Source organism: Onychostoma macrolepis, chromosome 17, assembly GCF_012432095.1.
Source record: "Onychostoma macrolepis isolate SWU-2019 chromosome 17, ASM1243209v1, whole genome shotgun sequence".
In the NCBI taxonomy this organism is placed as follows: Eukaryota; Metazoa; Chordata; class Actinopteri; order Cypriniformes; family Cyprinidae; genus Onychostoma; species Onychostoma macrolepis.
In genome coordinates this window covers 3,559,692-3,583,308 of record NC_081171.1, presented here as the reverse complement: position 1 = coordinate 3,583,308, position 23,617 = coordinate 3,559,692, and the positions used below count along the sequence as shown (strand labels likewise).

The 23,617-nt window shown below is 36.3% G+C and overlaps 1 protein-coding gene across 1 annotated transcript; it reads left to right on the top strand.

The window, feature by feature from the left end:
* The first annotated feature begins 982 nt into the window (after positions 1-982).
* Positions 983-19,793, top strand: xkr6a (XK, Kell blood group complex subunit-related family, member 6a). Its single transcript, XM_058750145.1, has 3 exons — positions 983-1,735; positions 13,688-13,884; positions 17,096-19,793. Exons 1-3 carry the CDS (start codon positions 1,122-1,124, stop codon positions 18,061-18,063), a joined length of 1,779 nt encoding a protein of 592 aa, XP_058606128.1. The 5' UTR covers positions 983-1,121; the 3' UTR covers positions 18,064-19,793.
* The last annotated feature ends 3,824 nt before the right edge of the window (positions 19,794-23,617 follow it).

The window sequence follows — 23,617 nt, the reverse complement described above, 5'->3', positions numbered from 1 at the left end:
TCAGTGCATTTTAAATAGAACAGTAATAGTAATGCACAAGAACTCTAAAATGTGCTGACACAAAATATGTATATGCCTGCGTCTGTCTTCAAATAAATATAGTGATTCATGAATGTTTTGCTGTTTAAATTCTGCAGAAACCCAATAACAGTGGCAGGTTTCCAATGTCATAAAAAGACTAACTTTATTTTTTCCTGGACAATAATGGTGGAAATATTTATAATTTATTTAAAATATAATATAACATATAAATATAAATAAATAAATGTTACATTAATAAAGTCAATATTATTAATCATTTTATAATGGTGGAATTTATTTGTTTATTAGTCAAAAGGTTTGTGTACAGAAATGGACTTTCATGAACCCACCTTGAGAAATATTCATTGTTCATGAAAGTATGATTTTTCCTGGACAATAATGGTGGAAACATATATATATATACATACATTCATTCATTCATTTGTTTGTTTGTTTATTTATTTATTTAAAACCTTTAAACATGTATACAGAAAATTTACTTAAAAAAAAAAAAACCTTGTTTAAATATTCAATGTTTATAAAAGCGTGGCAAAGAAAGTGTATGGTTTTTCCTCGACAATAATAGTGATTTATTGATTTATTTGTTTGTTTGCCTGTCCATTTAATTACTTGTGTGTTTGTTCAGTTAAAAAAAAAAAACTTAAAGGTTTGTGTACAGAAATAATAAGCATAGATCTAATCAAAAATAATCAGCATGTGAGAAATATTCAGGAAATTCATTAAAAATGTTTTTTATTTATTAATTTAAATTGTCTAAAAATATATAAAGTATATAAATACACACACACATATATACATTTTATATATATTTTAATAGGCTATACAAAACATACTTAGTGTAGTGCACAGTATATTTTTTGTATTTTTGTCACTGCATGATATTTCCAACTATTATTGTGAAATGTGAAAAACTGTCATAATACAGGACGTGTCCAGACTTTTAACTGGTAAATTATTCATGAACCCCACAAACAATTTTAAGTAGTATCATCGTCTCACACCCCCTCCAGTACAGGTATCGCGGAAGTGACGTCACGGAGCGCGGAAGGAGGGGGGGATGAAGCGTTCCAGAGAGCAAGATGGCAGCAAAATCCGATGGCGTGGGGGTCGTTACCGGTTTCGCCCAGCTGCACAACCTGGACGAGGCGGCCGGCGACGAGGATCCGCTGGACAGCACGGCTATACACATCTGCCACTGCTGCAACACGTCCTCGTGCTACTGGGGCTGCAGGAGCGCGTGTCTGCAGTCGCTGCTGGGAGACAGGGCTGCTGCTGCTGCTGCTGCTGGAGAAGGAGGAGGGGGAGGCAGGCGGCCGCAGCATCAGCATCAGCACCAGCCGGAGGAGCGCCTGTGGCTGGACTGCCTCTGGATCGTCCTCGCGCTGCTCGTCTTCTTCTGGGACGTCGGCACGGACTTGTGGCTGGCCTTGGACTACTACTCCAAACGGGACTATCTGTGGTTCGGGCTCACGCTGTTCTTCGTGCTGGTGCCGTCGGTGCTGGTCCAGATCCTGAGCTTCAGGTGGTTCGTCCAGGATTACGCCGGCGGCGGGCTCGGGGCCGTGGAGGGGCTCAGCAGAAAAGCCACGGCGGATCTGAGCTCGCGCATCTACGGCAGGGACAGGTGCTGTGTGATCTCCATTTGGATCTGGCAAGCTTGCGTGCACATCCTTCAGATGGGACAAGTGTGGAGGTAAGAGGCTGGACGTCACATGCACTGATCAGATGCACACGATGAGCTTGTTTTGACTCCAGAGATCATGCACATGCATCATATGTGACCCTGGAGCACAAAATCAGTCATAAGTAGCACGGGTATATTTGTAGCAATAGCCAAAAATATGGGTCAAAATGATCGATTTTTCTTTTATGCCAAAAATCATAAGGATGTTAATTAAAGATCATGTTCCATGAAGATATTTTGTAAATTTCCTACCTAAATTTAATTTTTGATTAGTAATATGCATTGCTAAGAACTTCATTTGGACAAATTTAAAGGTGATTTTCTCAATATTTACATTTTTCTGCTCCCTCAGATTCCAGATTTTCAAAAAGTTGTATCTCGGCCAAATATTGTCTGATACTAACAAACCATGCATCAATGGAAAGCTTATTTATAATTTCAAAACATTGACTCTTATGACTGGTTTTGTGGTCCAGGGTCACATGTAGTGCCTTATATATATCCATCCAGTCAAGCAGTCTAGCTCAGTTGAAACTCTGTTTTCTTTCTCTTGCTTTACGGCTCGTTCAGTGTCCTCTAACCATCTGTGTAACGATGCCAAACAGTTCATTTCAGCAGAATGACGGGCTCACTTCAGGCTGGAGAGTGTGAAATCGATAGAGCTTGTAATTAATTTACTTGAATGACCTCTGCAAGAGCAAAACAAACCTCGGTCTGGTTGGGTTGGTATTGCTGCATCCAGCTTGGGCTTGATTTTGTAGGATGTTGTTTGCACTTTCAGTCTTGTCTTCAGGATGTTGTCAATATTTTAGTCGTTCTAAGGTCATATTTCATGTTGATTGAGAAGCATTGTGTGTTCTGGTGAGGGGTTGCATTGGTCCGATGTGGTCTGTTATGCTGTGGACTTGAATAGGACTAAATTATGAGCAAATAAGCATAAAACAAAGCTTTGCATCACCAGCATTAGCATTCAGATGCTTTTAACCAAGTGGAGAATCACAAACATGTCATCAAGATACAGCATGAGGATGAATGGGTGAATACAGAATTTCTTTTTTTTTTTTTTTTTCTGTGAGTAAATCTCACAAAAAAAAAATATAGCATAAAAAAAACTTGTTTTGCCTTTTGATGTTTTATATACATTTGCTCCCAAATTTTAATAATTGCTATTATTCACATTATTATTATTCACTCACTTATGTTTATTTTTTCTTACTCCAATATGATCATTTTTAATTACAGATATAAAATAAATAAATAAAATAAAACATTATGTCTAAATATTTTAAAATTTTAGTAATATATTCTAAAATGTAATATTGTTGTGATTTTGGGGTGGTAAATTTACTTAATTGACATGAAATTAATGTCAGGATGTAAATTTGTTTTAAATAATAATAGTCGTAATAATAATAATAATAGTAGAAAAATGTATAAAATTTTAAATGTTATAAATTGTTTTTTTTTTCTGCATTAAAATAATACTAATTAAATCATTGTGGGGATTCTCTGGGTAAAATGTGCGTAATTGTCGCGAAAGTATTAATAATACTATTCTTCCCCATTTATCTGGAATGCAGCGTAAACATGTTGACTGATTTTGTGCAATTCATCTAATTTCCTTTTGCTTTATTTACTGCCATAGTTTAGTCTGTTGGTGAAAAGGTACAGAATAACTTGAACCGGTCATATAAAGTGGAACATTCATTTTAAATAGCATTTTCATAGAAATGATTAGATTAGAGAAGGATTCTAGGCTGCATGATTTTTCAGTCAATCCACTTATCAGATTACAGCATTTCCAAGTAATAAATCATAATTTTTGTGCTCTGTTCTGTTCAGTATGTATAATCGCCTGTGATTAGCTTCACACAGCGGCGTAACCTGTATCCTGAGAGTGTCCAGTGATATGTAAGAATAGCTTGTTGTTGATGTTTGGCTTCATCAGCCGGGCGACAGGAGATGTAGTCAGTGTCTGCAGGCCTGAGTAAGACAATTAGTTGACTGTCACGCCGGTTAAGATCATCTGTCGGGGCTCAGGGGTGACCAGAAGCTGGCGGGCGCAGGCAGAGAATTTGTTCCCCGTCGGCGGCGCTCACACTCTCTGGATGCACATATGCTTCCCTTGGCAGAGATCTAACACTGATGAGGGCTGATTGCGGTGTTCAGAGTGTAAGACCCCAGCTTGACTCTGAGCTCTCACAGCGAGACAATCCATTCAGCCCTTCCAAGCATTTACATTACACATGCAGATCTTGTCCAGTTGTTATTCTGTGACATTTGAGCTTACAGGATTGAGAAAATGATGTTCTGAATGTTACCAAGAGGACTTTTGGACCCTAATGTTAACATATGACTAGAATTAATCAACAAAGAAATGATTGTTCTTATTAGTTTGTCTCTGGTCTCTGTCTACTATTTAATTTTTTTTATATTTCATGTTGGTCTTAATTGTATTTGATTTTGTGCACACGTTATTTTTGGCTGCATATCTTGGCCTGGACACTTCTGTAAAAGAGATTTAAAAAAGAACTCAAAAAGGGCTTTTTTTCCTTCCTGGTTTAATAATAATAATAATAATAATAATACATTTGAGTGTTTTCATAGAGGATTTAATTTGTGTTGTTTGTTTTGCACTAAGAATTGCAAAGAAATGCCAAATAACATTTTTTTTTTTTTTTTTGTTTTAGGTAGAAAGACTGAAATAGTATTTTCTTGCAAAATGTACTTCAGGAATCTGTATTTACAAATTAAAAAAAAGTATACATTTTTACAGTATATTTGAAGTTAGTGAATTGAACAAACACTTAACCCTCAATATTGAACTGAAAAAAACCCATAATTTAATTTGCTTTTCCTGTACAAATATCTAAACAATCTTAAATGCATTTACTTGTATATAAGATATAAATATAAAATAATTTAAGACATCAAGTCTTGTTTTCTAAAAAAGTGAGTTTATGCTTAAAAAGAGGAATTTGGCATCAGAAAAATAAACGTAATTCAAAGAAAAAGCAAGTATTTTATTACCTTATTGGCAGATATTTTAAGAAAAAAAAATCACTTCATTTTGATAAATGTTTAAAAAAAAACAAGTCATCTTGCTTCTCAAGTAAATTAAAAAGTTTGTACTGGAAAGACAAAAATACAAATCATTTTTTGCAGTGTGCAATTTTGACATGAATAGTTCCTGAAATAATTTGGTGTTAAAATCAAAATGAATGAAATCCCCTAGACTTGCACTGAAGAAGGGACCACTAAGAAACCACCTACTGTTATTCCTTGCAAGGAAACACAAGAATCTAATTAGCATTCTTGCATCTGTTATTAACCCTCTGGGCAGCATCCTAATGAAGCGGGTGAGCTCCGGGGTCCATGCTGTCCTGTTACGCAGGAGTGATCTGTAGTCCAGCAGCTGGCATTGACACACTGACCTGAATTCTGTTCTGTATCTGTTCAGTGCACTTCCGCTCACCTCGAGCCCCAGAGCTCACACCTTTCACCGGCCCGTTACTGGCCTTTTACTGCCTCCACTTAACCGCAGCACGAGTGGCTCCTGGGACGAGACACACTTCACTGCTACACGGATCCCTCTCACAAGCTGCTGCTTTCATGTTTTCTTGTCCACCCACTCATGCAACCTTTACCTTGTTTAATGTTCAGCACTTGTACATTGTTTATGTATTTCGAACGCGCTCTGTCTCTAGAATGACATGAGAAATACAACAGAAGGTCTCTAGTGCCAGTTGCTCATAGCCTGAGACTTATAGTTGATGTGTGGAAATTAAAACTCTTTGAATCTTTGTCCTGTTCCAGTTTCCAGTTCTGCATTTATTCAAAGCAATTTAGAATAGAAACATAAGTGAAGTGACATGTGGCCAAGTATGGTGACCCATTCTCAGAATTTGTGCTCTGCATTTAACCCATCCAAGTGCACACACACACCGTGAACACACACCTGGAGCAGTGGGCAGCCAATGCTGCGGCGCCCGGGGAGCAGTTGGGGGTTCGGTGCCTTGCTCAGGGGTCTCCCCTCAGTCAAGGTATTGAAGGTGGAAGAGAGCGCTGGTTATTCACTCCCCCCCACCTACAAGCCGGACCTGAGACTCGAACCCGCAACCTTCAGGTTACAAGTCCGACTCTCTAACCATTAAAGTAACCCTTCACAGAGCCAAACAATATTTTCATAGTGCATAATGCCAGGTTTATTAGAAAGCTAGACTAAGAAACGATGAAGAACAAAGATTAATACTTTTTTTCCCTCCAAAATATGCAGAATATTAGTTTAATATTCACTTATAGTTATTTATTGATATGCTATTATAGTTTTTAATAATATCTTTTTTAAATAAATCTTTGGTTTTATTAGATATTTTCCACTTTTATTTTAGTAATTGTTAAGTAATTTTGTGTGTGTGTGTGTGGGTATTTCCTTTTTTTTCTTCTTTTTTTATGTCTGTAGTTTATTAATTTGCATTTCTCTGTGTTTTTAATTTTACTGTGTACTTCAATTAAAAAAATAAATACATTTTTCTTTGGCAACTAGCTGAAATAAAATATTTTTTATTTTTATTTCAGTTATTTCATTTAACATTTATTTAATTTCTCTGGAAAGTTATCAAAATACTGATCTTTTTTATTTGAATCAGTTATTTATTTTATTCTGTTATCTGTCATTATTCATTAGGGTCATTATAGTTGACTAAAACTAGAACCAAAACCATAAAAAATTGTCACTTGAAAGAACCTAATTCATTACCTGAAAAAAAAAAAACTTGTTGCCAAGGCATTTCTCATTTTATTTAGTTTAATTTGATTAAAAAAAACACTATTTAGATTTATTTTTAAAAAACTATTTAATTTTTTAAATAACAAAAACAACTAAATGGCTAAAATATTTACTAAAATTAAAATGAAAACTAGACTCTTTGTGTCAAAATATTAAAACAAACTACAGTATGACACTATAATAAATCTGGTATGAATGCAGAAATGAATTCACTTTGAAACGGTCAATATGCACAGGGATATTTCTGATTTAATAATGTGTTTGGCTTCTAAACCTGAGTAGCTCATACTTCTACTTAGCCACATAATCCTCCGTCATCCATTTAACCTTTCAGATAACTGTGAGCCTTAACTATCGTTTCTTTGAATTGGGGAATTCGATTCACTGGACTTTAAAAGAAGATTGCAGCTATAGTTTCAGCCTTTGCATGTATGAGGGTTCCTAAGGATTACGATTGTTTAACACATTCTGCAGCTGGGACTAAAAATATCATACAGAACTGAATACAGAAAATTGAAACTGAGATTTGCTAGATCGCAAATAACTTTCAGGGGTTGACATTAGCTAGACAGAATCTACTGTTATAATGAGACTGTTTGCTCTTTTTGAAGAGTTCATATCATGCATTTGATTGATTTATTTTAATAATAATTTGATGTTTTTGTGTGCAAAGGCTTTTTTTGCTTCTGTAAAGACCAGAATATTCAGTCTGATTTCTGAAAGTGGCAGAAATTCAGAGAGACATTTTTATTGTGATCTAAAAACTACAGTATGTTTTCATAGTGCATCAAAATTTGCCTGATCTTTAGATGTTTTCACGATCGTGCCCCTTTAATAAGTGCTCAGAAACATGTCTCCGTAGCTGAAAAAACTGTCTAAAAGTCTGTTTCCTCAGATTGTATTGCTAACTGCTCAACAGTCTGTTCTTATAAAATATTCTGAACCTGAGTTGCACACAAACCTCAGTGTTAAAGCTGTGTTCAATTATTGATTGCAGGCACAATCTGTGAAATTTTCAGGGTAAAAGCATAAAGCCTGTGAACTGAATCTATCCTCCCTGCGGGAGTTTCAGTAACAGCTCTCCAAAAGAGAAAGAGTTTACAGTGTCTCAGCAGGTTCTTTCTCTTAGTCATGATGCACACGCTTGAAATAGCACCTGAATACTTCATCTAGGGGTCAAATGAAAGAGCAAGTGTGAATTTTCCTGTTTCACAAAAATCCAGACAATTAGACATGCAAATCTAAAAGGAATAGTTCACCTAAAAATGAAAATGTGCTCACCCTCAGGCCATCTAAGATGTAGATAGTTTTGTTTCTTCATCAGATTTGAAGAAATGTAGCATTCCATCACTTGCTCACCAATGGATCCTCTGCAGTGAATGGGTGCCGTCAGAATGAGAGTCCAAACAGCTGATAAAAACATCACAATAATCCACACCACTCCAGTCCATCAATTAACATCTTGTGTAGTGAAGTGTGGATTACTTGTGGATTATTGTGATGTTTTTATCAGATGTTTGGACTCTCATTCTGACGGCACCCATTCACTGCAGAGGATCCATTGGTGAGCAAGTGATGGAATTCTACAAACTCATCTTCATCTTGGATGTCCTGAGGGTGAGTATATTTTCAGCAAATATTTCTTTTAAAGGAATATGCTCTAGGTTCAAAATAGGATCCAGGTGTAATATTTTCAGTGTTAATATAATGTTTTGCATGCATCAAGATTTAATGTGCAGAGTCAAACTGTAAGCTTTGGAAAAAGGAGCATGAAGGTTGCATTATTTCCTGACATTTAGAAACACTTGTGTCTCTGTATGTGGAAAACTCTCTGGTGTATGCCGGTTTACATCATTGAAATTTTATTCATAACTTTTCACATTTTTTCCTTATTTTTACCGTGACATACAGTTTCAGAACTAAGAGACAAATTAAATAAATATCAAACAACAAAATTATCTTTAAATAATGCATAACATATCATAACAGAATAAACGCTCTGCTGGAATACATTTGAAATCATTTGCAGATCCTTGTGTTGAATTATGCAGGTCTCTGCTGAAATCTGTCACCATGCATTTGAATGTATTTGCGGTTTTGAAGTTGTCACATTGTTTTTTTTTTTTTAGAGTGTTATTCAGTGTTTTTCTAGCTGATATTTTATGCAATATATGTAGGCCTAAAAAATAATACACTTGCTGGAGCATTTTTCTGTGTGTATTTTACATATCCAGGGCAGTTTTGTTACTTTCAGTGGCATTTTAGCTTCAACCAAGTACCCATGATTTCTGACCATCCTCACAGTGTTTGCTTTAGCTCTTTTTTATGGTCATATTATCATGTGGTATGATTTCATATTGTGTTGTTGATAAATGTGTGAGGGATAATATACAGTTGTGGTAATAAATCTCATATCACCCTGAAGGGAGTTGTTTTGTGATTAATGACAGACTGTCATTTTTTGTAATTTTTGTGTAACTAGAATAGAGTTCGTTTTGAATTTATGGGGTATTTTTCCAACCCAGGTTCATTAGAAAAACATGCTTGTGGTGTCATTTCTGCAGATTTATTTTATGCTTTTTGCACGTTGCACGACGCTTTTAAAGTGAAATGTCCAGTGAATGAATGATGCTAAAAGCGTGTTTAGTTTTATCCGAAACATGATGAACGTGAATCTGGCAGTGTTTTATTACATTGGTTGTTGATGAAAATATAACACACAACACTAAACATTACTCTAAAGTTCACCGATAGAGTTAACAAAAACAAACATGAGATAAACATGCATTTACTGAAGCAACTATGCCATTTTAGTTTGCTTAACAATTTTTTTTTAGCTCTTTTATCGTAAACTGGTGTTTCATGGGACTTGTACCCAAGTGCTTTACATTGCAAGTGCAATGTTGTACCAGGTGAGCTTACAAGCAAGCTTACTTCAGAAAAGCCATACATACGGAGCTGGTTATGTGATGCAAACTTCAAAATGTTTACAAATCATGTACTATGGTTAAAGTGTTTTGAGGTCATAACATACTATTGTGCATGAAAATGAGCCTTTATTAATTGATAATCTGTCCCGTAATCATTTCTGATCCTGCTCATGATATGTATTTACTTTTGTGAGGTTTTTATTTTTCAATTCAGACTTTTTCTCTCAGAATTGCAAAAAAAAGAAAGAAAAAAAAGAATTATTAGATAAAAAGTTGCAGAAAGTCTTTTTAGATTTTTATTCTTTGGCAAAAAAAAACAAAACAACAATTGCGGGATGTAAAGAGTTTATATAATGAAATTCTGTTTATGTCTTGCAATTCTGACTTAAATTGCGAGATATAAACACAGATTTGCGTGATATACGTGAAAAAATGTGAGTGAAAAAGCCTCAGTTGCCTTTTTTTTTTTTTTCTTTTGGTGGAAACGGGTTTGCATACTATAGCCATTTTATCATCTTATCAAGCTTCATATTTTGTTTTCGTTAATTATATGCATGTGTATGCATATATATATTTACCTTAAATTTCTTTAGTTATCGAAAAGGAACAGTATTCAGGTTCAGAATTCTGTTCTCTTTCTAAATAGCACGCCCATCCCTCTGCTTTACAAGTTTCTGATTTATGCCTTGTTTGGAGTCATTTTACCCATTTTCATTTGTCTGCTCGATCCCATAATTTTGTTGCAGTTTGGTTGTTGTGTGTTCTCCCTCACCCCATTCTCATTTCATGACTCCATTATGTTTGTTTGTTTTGCTTTAGTTTCCCTGATGGACTGATGATCTAGACAGAAGCAGTTTGGTTTGGGACAGGGAGGTTTACTCGCTCACAGACAGAAAGAGTGAAAGACAGAAAGAAAGAAAGAGGCTTCTGGAACAGAGGGAGATGAGTGTAAGTCTACCTCTCAGTCTCTTTATTTCCCCCTGTTTTTAACATACGTTTTTGTCTTATTAATGCAAAAACATCTTTCACATTTCACCACCTCTAACAACTTGTTTTACTTTAAAAATGTACTTTGCGCTCTGGAAGTGCTGGAAAGTGAGACGGAAAGAGAAGAAATTTGGCGTATCACACGCATGCATAATGTTCCCAGTCATTTTGCCATTGTCTCTCTCCATATGTTTGTTGGATGATATGAAACAGTGGAAATCCTTTTTTCATAGTATTTCCCAGGAAGGATTTAGCGGGAAAACCCCAGGATTTCACAGGCGTCACACTTCTAGATAGAAAGCAAAATAATTCTGTTTGTATGTATTTAGACTCTGGAAAAGATCATTGCTTTATATGGATCTTATGTGTCGGCGTGTTTATTTTCATTCATAGTTTTGCTGCCTGTATGATGGAGACTGGGGAGACATCTGTATTATCTCCTTTCTGTTTTATTAGTGTTTCTTTATTATAATGACTTCATCTTACGTTCTTAATCTAAATTTTTATTATTTTTTTCTGAAAGAAATTAATGCTTTTATTCTGCATTTAAAAAAAAAATAAAAAATACTCAAAGATCACTGTCTCCATACTTTTATTCAGCAAGGATGTATTAAATTAATCAAAAGTGACAGCAAATTCATTTATAATGTTAGAAAAAATGCAAATATTTCTACTTCATATAAAAACTGTTCAAAAATCCTCAAAAATGTTAAGAAGAAATATTTATTGAGCAGCAAATCAAATCAGCATATTAGAATGATTTCTGAAGGTTCATGTGACACTGAAGACTGGTGTAATGATGCTGAAAATTCAGCTTTGCATCACAGGAATAAATTACATTTTACAATATATTCAGATAGAAAGCAGTTATTTGAATCTGTAAAATATTTCAATAATTACTGTATTTTTTATCAAATAAATGCGGTCTTGGTGTGCATAAGAGACTGCTTTTAAAAATGCTGCTACTAAAACAGTTAACTGTATGTCACGGTACATCCTATGAATTTGTGGCTAAATTGATCAGCTTTCATACAGAGTGATTTTAGTACATGCACTCCATGCTTTTAAGGCGGTATTGATTAACACAGGAAACAGCTTGGATGACATAAAACCCAACATTACTGTAACCTGCCCCCATTCCCATCCCATCCGGGTCGATATCAGTGGCACAGCTGCGTACGGTGACTCATTCAGCTGGAAACATAAAGCAAATAAAGGCCGTTCACTGAGTGACTTCCTGTGGTACTATTAGAGAGATTTGAGAGAGAACTCTTTCTGTCTGGCGTCAGACTCATGCCTGAAGCCTGCTGGATGGCAGAGGCTTTAATATCCCAGTTCAGGCAGTGCAGTATCCACTGGCTGTATATCAACACAAAGAGGTTGTCTGTTTGTTTGCATACAGTCAGTATTGGCCATTAATCATTATAGTGCAGAAACGTCCCACAGTGACTGTAAATAAATGCAGTGTTAATATGTAAACTGTGAAATCACTGAGATGCATATGCGATATACTGTGATATCTCACTCCGTTTGCCTGTTTTCACAGATTTACACTCCAGACTAGAGTACTGTGTGAGCAGTGCAGGGTTATTATATAAAATAAAACCACAAAAAATATTCCTTATTTGAAATGAAATAAATGTTAACTGAAATAAAATATAAAAATGTATCCTTATTTCAGCTAATTGTCAAAGCAACATTTCTTTCATTTAGTTTGTTGAAATAAAAATGTAAAAAAAAAAAATATAGACATAATAAAAAAAAAAAAACGAAATGCAAAAATACAACAAAACAAATTCAAAATATAATTGAAAAAAATGCCTTCTTGTCACCTGTATATTTTCACAACGTGAATACTGCCCTAAATATTTGTTCTAAAATGAGTGTGTTGTATTTGGGTACTTCAGGATCAAACTCCTGCTGCCATGTGCTCCAGCTCATTTTATAGACATAAATAATTCACACTCATGTCCGGAGTCGCTGTGCCTCAAGCATCCTGTAAAAATCATGGGCACATGCGAACGATACAATTTATCGCACATCTCTTCTAAAGAAATGGTTACATAAATTATTTATTTATTTATTCATTCATTTATTGATTGATTGATTGATTGATTGATTGATTGATTGATTTTCCAAATATTTTTGAGGTGCTTTGTAACTGTGTCCATCTCTGGTAAAATGCATTGATGGGAAGTCAGATGGTGATGCCAAGTGAGCAGTTGGACAAATAGATGCTAAATTGCAAGTTCTTGGATGCAGCACCACATATAATGTAGATTTATTGTACCTTAACCTGCATTAAATGCTAACCTGCAAATGTACATTAAGGTGACTAGATTTCTGAAAGACCAGAGATTTCCTAGTTCAGTGGTCAAAATATCATGGAAATCGCACTTGTTATTCTCTATTAATTAAAAATGGGGACAATATATTTGTGCATGTTTTGTTTTTTTTAATTGTTTTGTCATATACTGATATTATTAATAATAATTATGATGTTTGCAGGTCTAACTGTCCCAAACTGGTTTTAATGCAATTCACCAAAAATCGAAATAAAATAAAATAGTAAATATAAAAAAAAGTAGTAAATAGCAAACAGGTCAAAACAGTATTATAACATAATTATGACTTTACAAAAATACATTACAAAATAAATTGTACATGAGATAAATAAAACAGTATTTAACAAATATTTTCAATTTTCTAATTGCATGCAGTATTTTCGTTTTCACATTGTGACTATTTTAATTACAACTTTTCAAATGTTATTTTGTTTATGCTTTTGGAAATGGATCTTTACTGTCTCTAAAATTAGGCTGATTATTTTACATTTTAGGCTCATTTTGAGCACAAAGTATGTGTTTTCTGCAAATATAATTGCAAGTGTATTATTTACGTTTTTTATTATTCGTACATATGAATAATTATGTGTGTGGGAATTACGGCATTGTGACAGCAGAACATTTGGGAATGTTTAAAATTGTGAGCAAATTCTGCTATTTATAGATTCCAGATTGTTTTGTGCATTACGCTGTGTTTCTCAAAACGAAACTAAAAAAGACCACTGCATATATTTTTCATATGCAAAAAAAACTGATTGTTGTTTGTTTATTAGATATGCGTCTCATTGAAAAGGGTCATTGGAACACGGTGAGATATGAATTCACGGAGCAGTTAATGGTGTTGGGTTTTTGTAGCTTCTGGTAATTTCAGACAAAGTGTGTTGTAGTAATGTTTTGATCTTCTGAACAGGTATATCCGCACGATGTACCTGGGCATCCAGAGTCGACGGCAGAAGGAACACAGGCGGCGCTTCTACTGGGCGATGATGTACGAGTATGCTGATGTCAACATGCTCCGGCTGCTGGAGACGTTTCTAGAGAGTGCCCCCCAACTGGTGCTACAACTCTGTATAATGATCCAGAAGAACCGGGCCGAGTGGCTGCAATGTGAGTGTGAACCGTACGTTAGTGGAGTTAGTTCAGTCGACTAAAGCTTAGCGCTTGCAATTGTAAACTTTCAGAATGCATGATAAATGCTAGCTACATCGGCTGGTTGTCTGTCGAGTGCTGTAGGCCAGGATCGAGTCCTGAACCCAGAAAAGACTTGGCATTTTTGTACTTCTGCTTCCATCATTCTGTAATCAGGAATGAACAACAACATTTAACAACTTTTACCGGAAGTTGTGAGCTGGTGCAAATGATGCATTCTAGCACCTTTTACAGTGCGTGCCATTGTAAATACTGTAAGTCTATCCCTCACTAGGGATGTAACGATGCACACTGAGCCAGTTGAAAATCGATACAAATATTCGACAATTCAAATTGGGTTGAGATGTTTAACGAATCGCGATACAATTGGAGGTAGGAGTTTACATGTGTGTATCTCTGAGGGGAATTTACTGTCTTCAGAAAAGTTTAGATGGTGTTTTCTTTTCATCTCGCCTCAATATACACTGCGTTCCAAATTATTATGCAAGTGATATATCAGTAGGATTTCGGTACAATAAAGAGTCAGATTTTTGTTTGTGTGGTTTTTCACATCTTTTTAGTTAACTAAATCTCAGACAGGTTTGTTCAATAGTTTGCCAGTTCTTCTTAGGTGAATGGAAACCCTACTTAAAGAGGTTGTTCCACATTATTAAGCAAGTCACAGTTCTCATGAAATATGGTGAGGAAGAAAGATCTTTCTGAAGATGAAAAGTATGAAACAATGCAATGTCTTGCAAAAGGCATCAAAACAAACAATATTTCGCAAAAAGCAAATAGAAATTATTGAACTGTCAAAAGATTTGTGAGTGACTCAGAGCACAGAACTTAGAGCTTGGTCAGATAAAGATTTATTAAGGAAAGTTTCTGTCAAACAAATGAACTGTATTGTAACACCAGCTGAAAAAAAGCCTCTGCTGAGCAGCAAACAGGTGTTTGAAGCTACTGGAGTCTCAAGATCCTCTTCATGCAGACTGCAGTTGTGTGTAAAGCTGTGTTTCAGTCACTGCTAACCAAACCTCACAAAGAGAAACCTGCACGGTGGCTGTAGAAACACATTTTCAAACTGTTTAGCACCATGGTATTTATGCAGCGTGGGATAGTGTGTTATATATAAAAATCCTGTTATTTCCGAGAGCACTATTCTTCAATTTATACCACAGCAGAATATGGTCAGTTATGAACTCCACATATCTTGCAGAAGTCATTTCTACGCCCTAAAATGACCTTACATCTCACTTCCCAATATTCCAACCCAAATCATCACCCACCGCCTCCTTGCTGATGTTGCGGTCTCATTGGAATAGGATGGCCATTCATCAACTATCAGAAATCCATTTATCTGGACTATCCATTGTACTGCAGCATTCGTAAGTGAATAAAACTATTTAAAAACAAGTACTCATGTGTTTCTACAGCCACCGTGCAGGTTTCTCTTTGTGAGGTTTGGTTAGCAATGACTGAAACACAGCTTTACACACAACTGCAGTCTGCATGAAGAGGATCTTGAGACTCCAGTAGCTTCAAACACCTGTTTGCTGCTCAGCAGAGGCTTTTTTTCAGCTGGTGTTACAATACAGTTCATTTGTTTGACAGAAACTTTCCTTAATAAATCTTTATCTGACCAAGCTCTAAGTTCTGTGCTCTGAGTCACTCACAAATCTTTTGACAGTTCAATAATTTCTATTTGCTTTTCGCGAAATATTGTTTGTTTTGATGCCTTTTGCAAGACATTGCATTGTTTCATACTTTTCATCTTCAGAAAGATCTTTCTTCCTCACCATATTTCATGAGAACTGTGACTTGCTTAATAATGTGGAACAACCTCTTTAAGTAGGGTTTCCATTCACCTAAGAAGAACTGGCAAACTATTGAACAAACCTGTCTGAGATTGATACCAGTTAACTAAAAAGATGTGAAAAACAAAAATCTGACTCTTTATTGTATCAAAATCCTATTGATATATCACTTGCATAATAATTTGGAACGCAGTGTAATGCATATTAAAGTAGTATTTATAAGTGCAGTGCTGCTTTGTTTATAGCGGTAAGTCTATTTTTGATTAAAAACTGCTCGTGCTGCATGTATGCAGCATCTTTTTTTGGATTGTGATTAAATTACAGTGGTTGCCTCTAATTTTAAATGGAAAGAGATAAGCACAGATAAAGCCTTAGTTTGTTTATATAAAGAGATTTCTTTTATTGGTGTTATTCATGGTCACAAACATAGTTTGTATGCATTTTTTAGCGTTGTGGTTTAAAAGCAAGTGATTTTAAGTTGTTGAAACGCAATCAGCAGCGAAGTATTGAACAGAGTTATTTTTTCCGCTTTATAGGCCTTGAAACACAGTAATTTAGGTCTTAGGTGAAAGCAAACAGCAGAGGAAGATAACAGGTGTAACGGTATATTGGATCCGGCAGCTCTTAAAGTGACAGCAGTCTAAAATTCCTGCTCTCTGTCATTTATGTTAATCAAACAACAAAAGAGAGAAAATCTATCACTGCTCTTGACTAAATCTTGTAACTTTAGTAAGAAGAAATATATATTTAATGTGCACAGTGAAGAATATGCAGTGTTTTTATACATTTGATCATTTTATACATTGTATTTAGCATTTCTTATTTATTTATTCTACTGTTGTTTACTTGTCTTCAGTGAGCTTGAATTGTTTTTTTAAATTTAGGCTAGTATTTTTTTGTGATACTGATACTGGTGACAGGAATTATGACATTTCTATGGTATCATAAAGACCTTATTTAAAGCAAAAATAACTATATTGTGATTATATATATCGTAAAATGAATCGTTATACAAGATTTTGGTCATATCGCCGACTCCTTCCTCACAGCCTGGGTTTTTTTTTTATCCGCGTTTAATTTAATATGTTGTCTAACCTGACTAAAGTCTGTGCCTTCATTCTATTGTATTTGTGTGCCACATTCAGCGCTTCCGTGAAAGTGATGTAAAGTGTGACGAAACAAGAGGGGAGGTCTAGACGAAATTCGAACACAAATGGTAACAGGATAAACATTTAAAATGCATGGTAAAACCAGGTGCAAACGGTCATGTGTCTCGGCTGATCAGATCACTGAAAACATATCTTAATATCAGGTGGAAACAGGGCCTCTGATAAGTATACTGAAGACTGTCTCTCATCATGAATACCTCACAGGTGTCTCCTCCGTTGCCTCCCTTCTCTCTCTGGCCTGGGTCCTGGCTTCGTACCACAAGCTCCTGCGCGACTCCAGAGACGACAAAAAGAGCATGAGCTACAGAGGCGCGCTGATCCACATCTTCTGGAGGCTTTTCACCATATCCTCACGGGTGCTCTCCTTCGCCCTCTTCGCTTCCATCTTCCACATCTACTTCGGCATCTTTGTGGTCGTGCATTGGTGCGCCATGGCGTTCTGGATCGTGCACGGCGGCACGGATTTTTGCATGTCCAAATGGGAAGAGGTGCTCTTCAACATGGTGGTGGGCATCGTCTACATCTTCTGCTGGTTCAACGTGAAGGAGGGCCGAACCCGATACCGCATGGTGATCTACTACTTCGTGGTGCTTGCCGAGAATACGGTGCTAACTTGCCTGTGGTACGCCTACCGAGACCCGGTCACCACCGACTCCTATGCAGTGCTGGTGCTCTGCGGGGTTTACCTGACCTTCGCCTCAGGGGTGGTTTTCATGGGCATCTACTACGGGTTCCTTCATCCGATGGGACCTAAAATAAGGGTGCTAGCCAGCTCCTGTTGTGCCGAGCTTCTCTGGGGACTCCCGTTACCCCCGGAGGCTGAGCCCATGGCGCCCACCCCTGGACCGCGAGCGTCCCAACCCACTCCCACCCGGGCTTCCATGGGGGCCTTTGGCCAGCAGGACGACGCCTCGGCGGACACCTGCCTGCCCGTGTTTCAGGTGCGCTCGCCTGAGCCCACCACTCCCTTGGGCCGCTACCGGCCGGAGGGTCCTCTGATCAAGATCGACATGCCCAGGAAACGCTACCCGGCCTGGGACGCGCACTTTGTGGACAGGCGCTTGCGAAGGACGATAAACATCCTGCAGTTCATCACGCCCGCCGCCGTCGGGATCAGGTACAGGGACGGACCGCTGCTGTACGAGCTCCTGCAGTACGAGTCGTCCCTGTGACGTCTGCCACGTTTCGCGAAATGCATGCCATTTTGGTTTCCGTACTTGTGTGTAAAAGAGTGTAAGCATCGAGCATTGCACATTTTTCTTTGACGTGAAAAGCCTCCAGAAGATGTGTATATATTTTGTATGTATATACGGTCTCTTTTTTACAATATCCGTTTAGAAGGGATATGTATGCGTCATGGTGTTTACAGCCTGCGGAAACCATTACATTGGAAAAATGGAGATTGGTTGACCACATCAACACCGCCTTGTGCGTTTCTTTTAACAGCTTTTATTAATCTGTACTAGCTGATCTGATATTTGCGTTGATCGATATGTTCAAGTGGTGGTTGGTTTATAGACAAAAAGCGCCTGCTATAACCTAGATTTTCCACTTGTGATTTGCATTGATGATGCAATCAGAAGTCACTACTTTTCGGTAAGAGCTCTACGAGCAAACTACAGTAGAGGGATATGACCTCTAGTGAATTAATCGCTGTATGCGCCCCTTTACACTGACCTCTGACAAAAATCCAAGTGGCATTCATTGTCTGTTTGCCTTAAAATCTGTATTTAGTTTGTTAAAGTGTCTTGATTATTGCATTCTTTGGTTATTAAAGAAATACCTCATTGACTCTGTATAGCACAGTTCAAATCCATTAAATCCTTTGCACAATAAGTATGGTTAATATTGCACTGAGAATCAGGTTAGATCTGTTTAGTGGGAATTTATATTAAGAATTAAATAATAAAAGCACACAGCTCTTGGGCGGTTTTGAAGGAGCAGTTTTGTTCAGAGAATAGCACATTGAATTGATTGATTTTTCCTCAATTATTGGGATGTTTTTGTTTCCCGGCTTTGTTCACACCGCGAGCCAAAATTCAGCTCCTTAAATGATATGTATTATTTATTGTTCTAACTTAATATTATTGTTTATAATTTATTGCATTACTAGAAATGATACGTTTATTAGAATTTACCAGGTTTAGCATCATTCCACTGACCAAGTGTGAAAATGTGCAATTATGACGCACGTCGAGATCGATTGGTTGAGTGGAAAACACATCAGATTCAGCTGCGGTGTGAACATAGCGCATGTTTTATCTCATCAGACATAAGCACAGAAAACCCTCGACAAGGTGGCGTTGTATGACTGGTCCTCTCCATTATTTCAACCTCCTTTTGAGCATTTAGACTGCATAGTGTGCATACAGTTACTACTCTCATCTGTTTGTCTGGTCTCGTCATCCAAAATTCCAAGTAATAAACTTGTGAGGTGCAGAAATGTGGCTGCGGTTCTCCGAGGAACCCTGGCCCACATATTTTTCCTATGTGTAATGACTTAATTGTCAGTTTTTTAACGTTTATTTTATTCTAAGGTGCAACAAGATGCTAAGCTAATGGCATTTGAAGTTATCTTTGCCTGAATATACCTGAGTGTATTTACACAAGTAACCTTGGCAGAGTCTCACCAGGAGGACTTTGCGATCATTTGAGAAGAGGATGATAATTGCCTCAGCACACAGGGCTCGCTGCCGCCCGCAGCGTGAAACAAAGCCAAATCACATCCTCTACTGTAACAGTCTCTCTCTGCTATTGGTGCATCCAGCCGCCTGTCAAAGTCGTCCTCCTTGCTGATTGGTGCTTATAGTGAAGCATTTGTTTCTTGCTATCTAAGCATGCACTTTGTTTTTTGGTGCTACTCTGATTATTTTGCCATGTGAAAACTGTGGGATTATTAAAAGTGCACCAAGTATTTTATTTAAATCTTTTTTTTACTTTAAAGTAAAATACTTAATTTTTTATTATTTTTACTGTAAAGAATTTTACCCCTAAAGAAATAACTGCACTTCTGAAAAATGTTTAAAATGGTGCACATAAAATTTTTTTTTAAAGTGCTTAAAAAATGTGGTTTAGGAGCAATTTTCACTGAGAAATTTCCCAAAAAATGGCAGTAACACATTGAATTAAACATGAAATTTTGAAGTAGAAAGATTTAAATATTATTTTCTTGAAAAATGTACTCCAATAATTTACAGCGTCAACAAACTTTAAATATAAATAGCTCTCCCAAACATTGGGTAAAATAGTCAATTTTTAGTCAGACTGAGCTATTTTAAACAATTTTCTTTAATAAAAATAAATGTTAAGTATATTTCTAATCAGCATTTGCCATCTTTAGTACTACATTGCAGTACGTTATTGTTTGGGATACATATAGCTCTGCCTTTTGAATTTGGCCAAAAGGAAATTGTTAGAAAGCAGCATGATTTATTTTTTAAACATAGCCTTGTAATACTCTCATGCAATATTTTGTTATTTCATATTTCAGTGCAATATTTAAATTACAACAAAACATTGAATCGCTGCGTTGGTCAGTGAAACATGAACAAAAAATGACTTGGTGCACCTTTAACTAGGAATTGTCTCCAGCATCATGGCCTTTGCTTTTTACACGAATTCATTGTCATTTTGAGTTTCCAAATCAGAGCGAACCTGAAGCAGCGCTGGCTTGGTGCACCACATAGAGGAGATCACATATGTCCTTGACTCCATTGTGCCTGCTTTGATCCCAACAACCAGATGCCATACAGGTGCATCCAGCAGGTGAAAAGGGTTCTTGCCAGGTTGGAAAAAGAGCTTGAGATCAATCTCCAATTGGTATGTGTTTCCCCTAAAATTGCTCTTTAAAACTGGATCTCTCGACTCGGCTTCCTCCCTGGTTGCTGCTAGCCCTTCCCTCACATTAACATGTGGCTCAGGTGTATTCTGGTGCAGATATTCATGTTTTAGATTTCCCTGCAAATATAAATCTATAGTAATAGGTCATCCTGAGGACGGTCCTCCTCCAGCGTTCATTTCAAGGCTGTGTGTGTGTGTGTGATTTCTGTGCATGTTTCGCTTTGATTTTGCTCATCCACTGCATTCTGGATCACTGTTGTTTGCTGGAGAAACCTGCATCTTTTCATGCTGTCATTTTGAGTTTTGCCAAAGTGTGTTTTTTTTATTTTTAATGTTTTTGATGGCTGCCAGATGTGTACATCCATCGGTGCATCTTCACTCGTGCACATCTGTGCTGTAAATATTAGACACCTATTGGCCTCGTCTGGGCACTAATACACTGTGATTAGTTCTCCTTCTAACCAAGTGAGCATTCAGATGCATTTAGCTTGTCGAGTCCAAGGTCTAGAAACAAGCTTCCACTGCTGAGGACTGTATTATGAAATATAACCGCGCTGAAAACACCTCAAACATTACTGTTGTCCTGTTAGACAGTACTTGCAATGATGAAGTCAAAATTATATTTTTTTGTTTACTCAGGCATTTTATTTTCCTCTGACAAACTTGAATATGTCAAACTGAAATATTCATCAGCTACTGTCAGAGAATGCAAGGGCTTCCTTGATATGGACAGTATTAGACAATATTGCAGCATTCAGTTAATAATATAGGTGTAGATTATAATAATGCATTTATTATTATACGTTGTATTATGAAAAATATAATATATAATAATGAAGCATTCAGCCAATACCGCTATTTATTGGTTCCATAAAGAACCTTTAACACCCATGGAACCTTTCCAGGTTCTTTATAGTGGAAAAACACTCTTAAAAATAAAGTTTCTTTTATTGGAATCTGTGGTTCCATGAAGAACCTTTAACATCGCTAGAGCCTTTCTATTGTATAAAAGTATATACGTTTTTTTTTTTTTTTTTTTAGATCATTGCATTTAATAATAAAGGCATTGATGATTCCATGGAGAACCTTTAACGTCTGTGGAATCTTTCCGTTCCGCAAAAGGTTTTTATGATTATTCTAAATAATGGTTCTTTTAAGAACTGTTCGCTGAAAGATTCTTTGGGAAACCGAAAATGGTTTTTCATTGGCATCGCTGTAAAAAAAACACCTTTTGGAACCTTTATTTTTAAGAGCGAAGGTATTTTAGAATATTAAAATGTTCTTCACACTTCTTTTGTTCATTGGAAGATTTTTTGAGGAACCCAAAATGGTTCTTCTGAGCGAGGAAAGAAAAGCCTTTTGGAAGCTTTATTTTTAAGACTGTACTTGATTTTCGCAGACATCTTAAAGATGCCATCAGTTTTGATGTCATCATTAGGATGTGATGTCGATAGGAATTTTCATTTGCCATTATTCCATTTTTTCACCCATTTATTTGACCCCGTGGTGCCTTATAACGTCGGTGCTTCTAACCGCCAAGGCAACCAGTTCAGCAAACAACAATGCCAGTAAATTTCTATTTTGTTTTCTTTCAAACGTGCCAATGCAGTAAATGGAACTGTACATAAACACATGTAACATAGCAGCACGACAGAACGATGACGTAAACATTCCAGCGTTAGCATGGTTATGTGACTGCATTGGAATAGACGGCGGTGAAGCAGTACTAGACATCGGGCCTTATTACAAACGACAGATTAAACGTATTTCTAGCCCGTTACGAGAGGCAAACGTTAGGGCTAAAGTTGATTTCTGTATGTGATGTCCAGTACTGCTTCACCAGTGATGAGAACAATATCTTCAAGGTGCTAAAACTGAACCATATTTTGTATATTCAGTTTTAAATGTATAGATTTGTTCTTGTAAAGCCTTACCTTGTACTGATCGACGTATCAGACTGTTCATCCAAAAAAAATTACAGAACAGAAATGTCTTGTGTGTGTATATAATGTACAGTAGAAGTATGTTTCTGTTGTTATGTACAGACGGAAAAGGTTTTGAACTATATTGTTTTGTTTTTGTGATTCGGTGAGAACTGCTTGATGAATATGATATAGACATTACAGTGTTGCTTATGTATAGAATGTTTCTGGTAACCCTGTAATGCTACATTAGCAGTTAGGATAGGCGTCAACATATGGTTTGATTTCTTTTTGTTTTGAACTCTCCTTGGCACTGAAATATTAGAGGATGAGGTATTTTTTCTGGTTAAAAACAAATGAGTTTTCCGCCTCATTTTTTATTGAAATGGTTGTATTTCACCTTTTTGTTGTGAATTTGAAAGTGTTTCACGTATTACTAAAATGGTATACAATGTGTAAATAAGTGACTTTATGTTGAAGCAGGATTGTGAAGAGAACAGGTTCAGTGCTCAAATGGACAACAACGGTACATGAATACAAATTCAACAATCAAAATGCAGTTCCTCAATTCCAGACTATGCAATTTAAAAAAAAAATACTTTCATTTACTTCTCTGTGGTTCTTTTTAGTCAAGGCATGAAAAAATTGCTTTGCAGGTGATTTGAAATGTTGTGTATCTTATTTATGATAATGTTTTATTTCTGGTTTATGTTCTTTATTTTGTTTAAACATTAAGAAAATGTGTTGGATTGCATTTGAATCATTTCTTTTTAAGGGTTTATGAGCACGACCGGTGGAAAAGTAACAGTTTAGAAGAATGCAAAAACTCAAACAAGTTTTATTCGATTAGTAAAGCTTTATATTTACATGCAAACTAACATATATTGTTTTCCTTGTTACCTTAGTCGTATTATTCACATTGAAACCATTCAGTGTAAAATGCAAGCCAAGCTGTTATGTATAT

Excerpts from the sequence above, each read along its gene's own strand:
- xkr6a (XM_058750145.1), top strand. The coding sequence starts at position 1,122 with ATGGCAGCAAAATCCGATGGCGTGGGGGTCGTTACCGGTTTCGCCCAG. Across the intron at positions 1,736-13,687 it reads CAGATGGGACAAGTGTGGAG|GTATATCCGCACGATGTACC; the intron begins GTAAGAGGCTGG and ends TCTTCTGAACAG. Across the intron at positions 13,885-17,095 it reads CCGGGCCGAGTGGCTGCAAT|GTGTCTCCTCCGTTGCCTCC; the intron begins GTGAGTGTGAAC and ends AATACCTCACAG.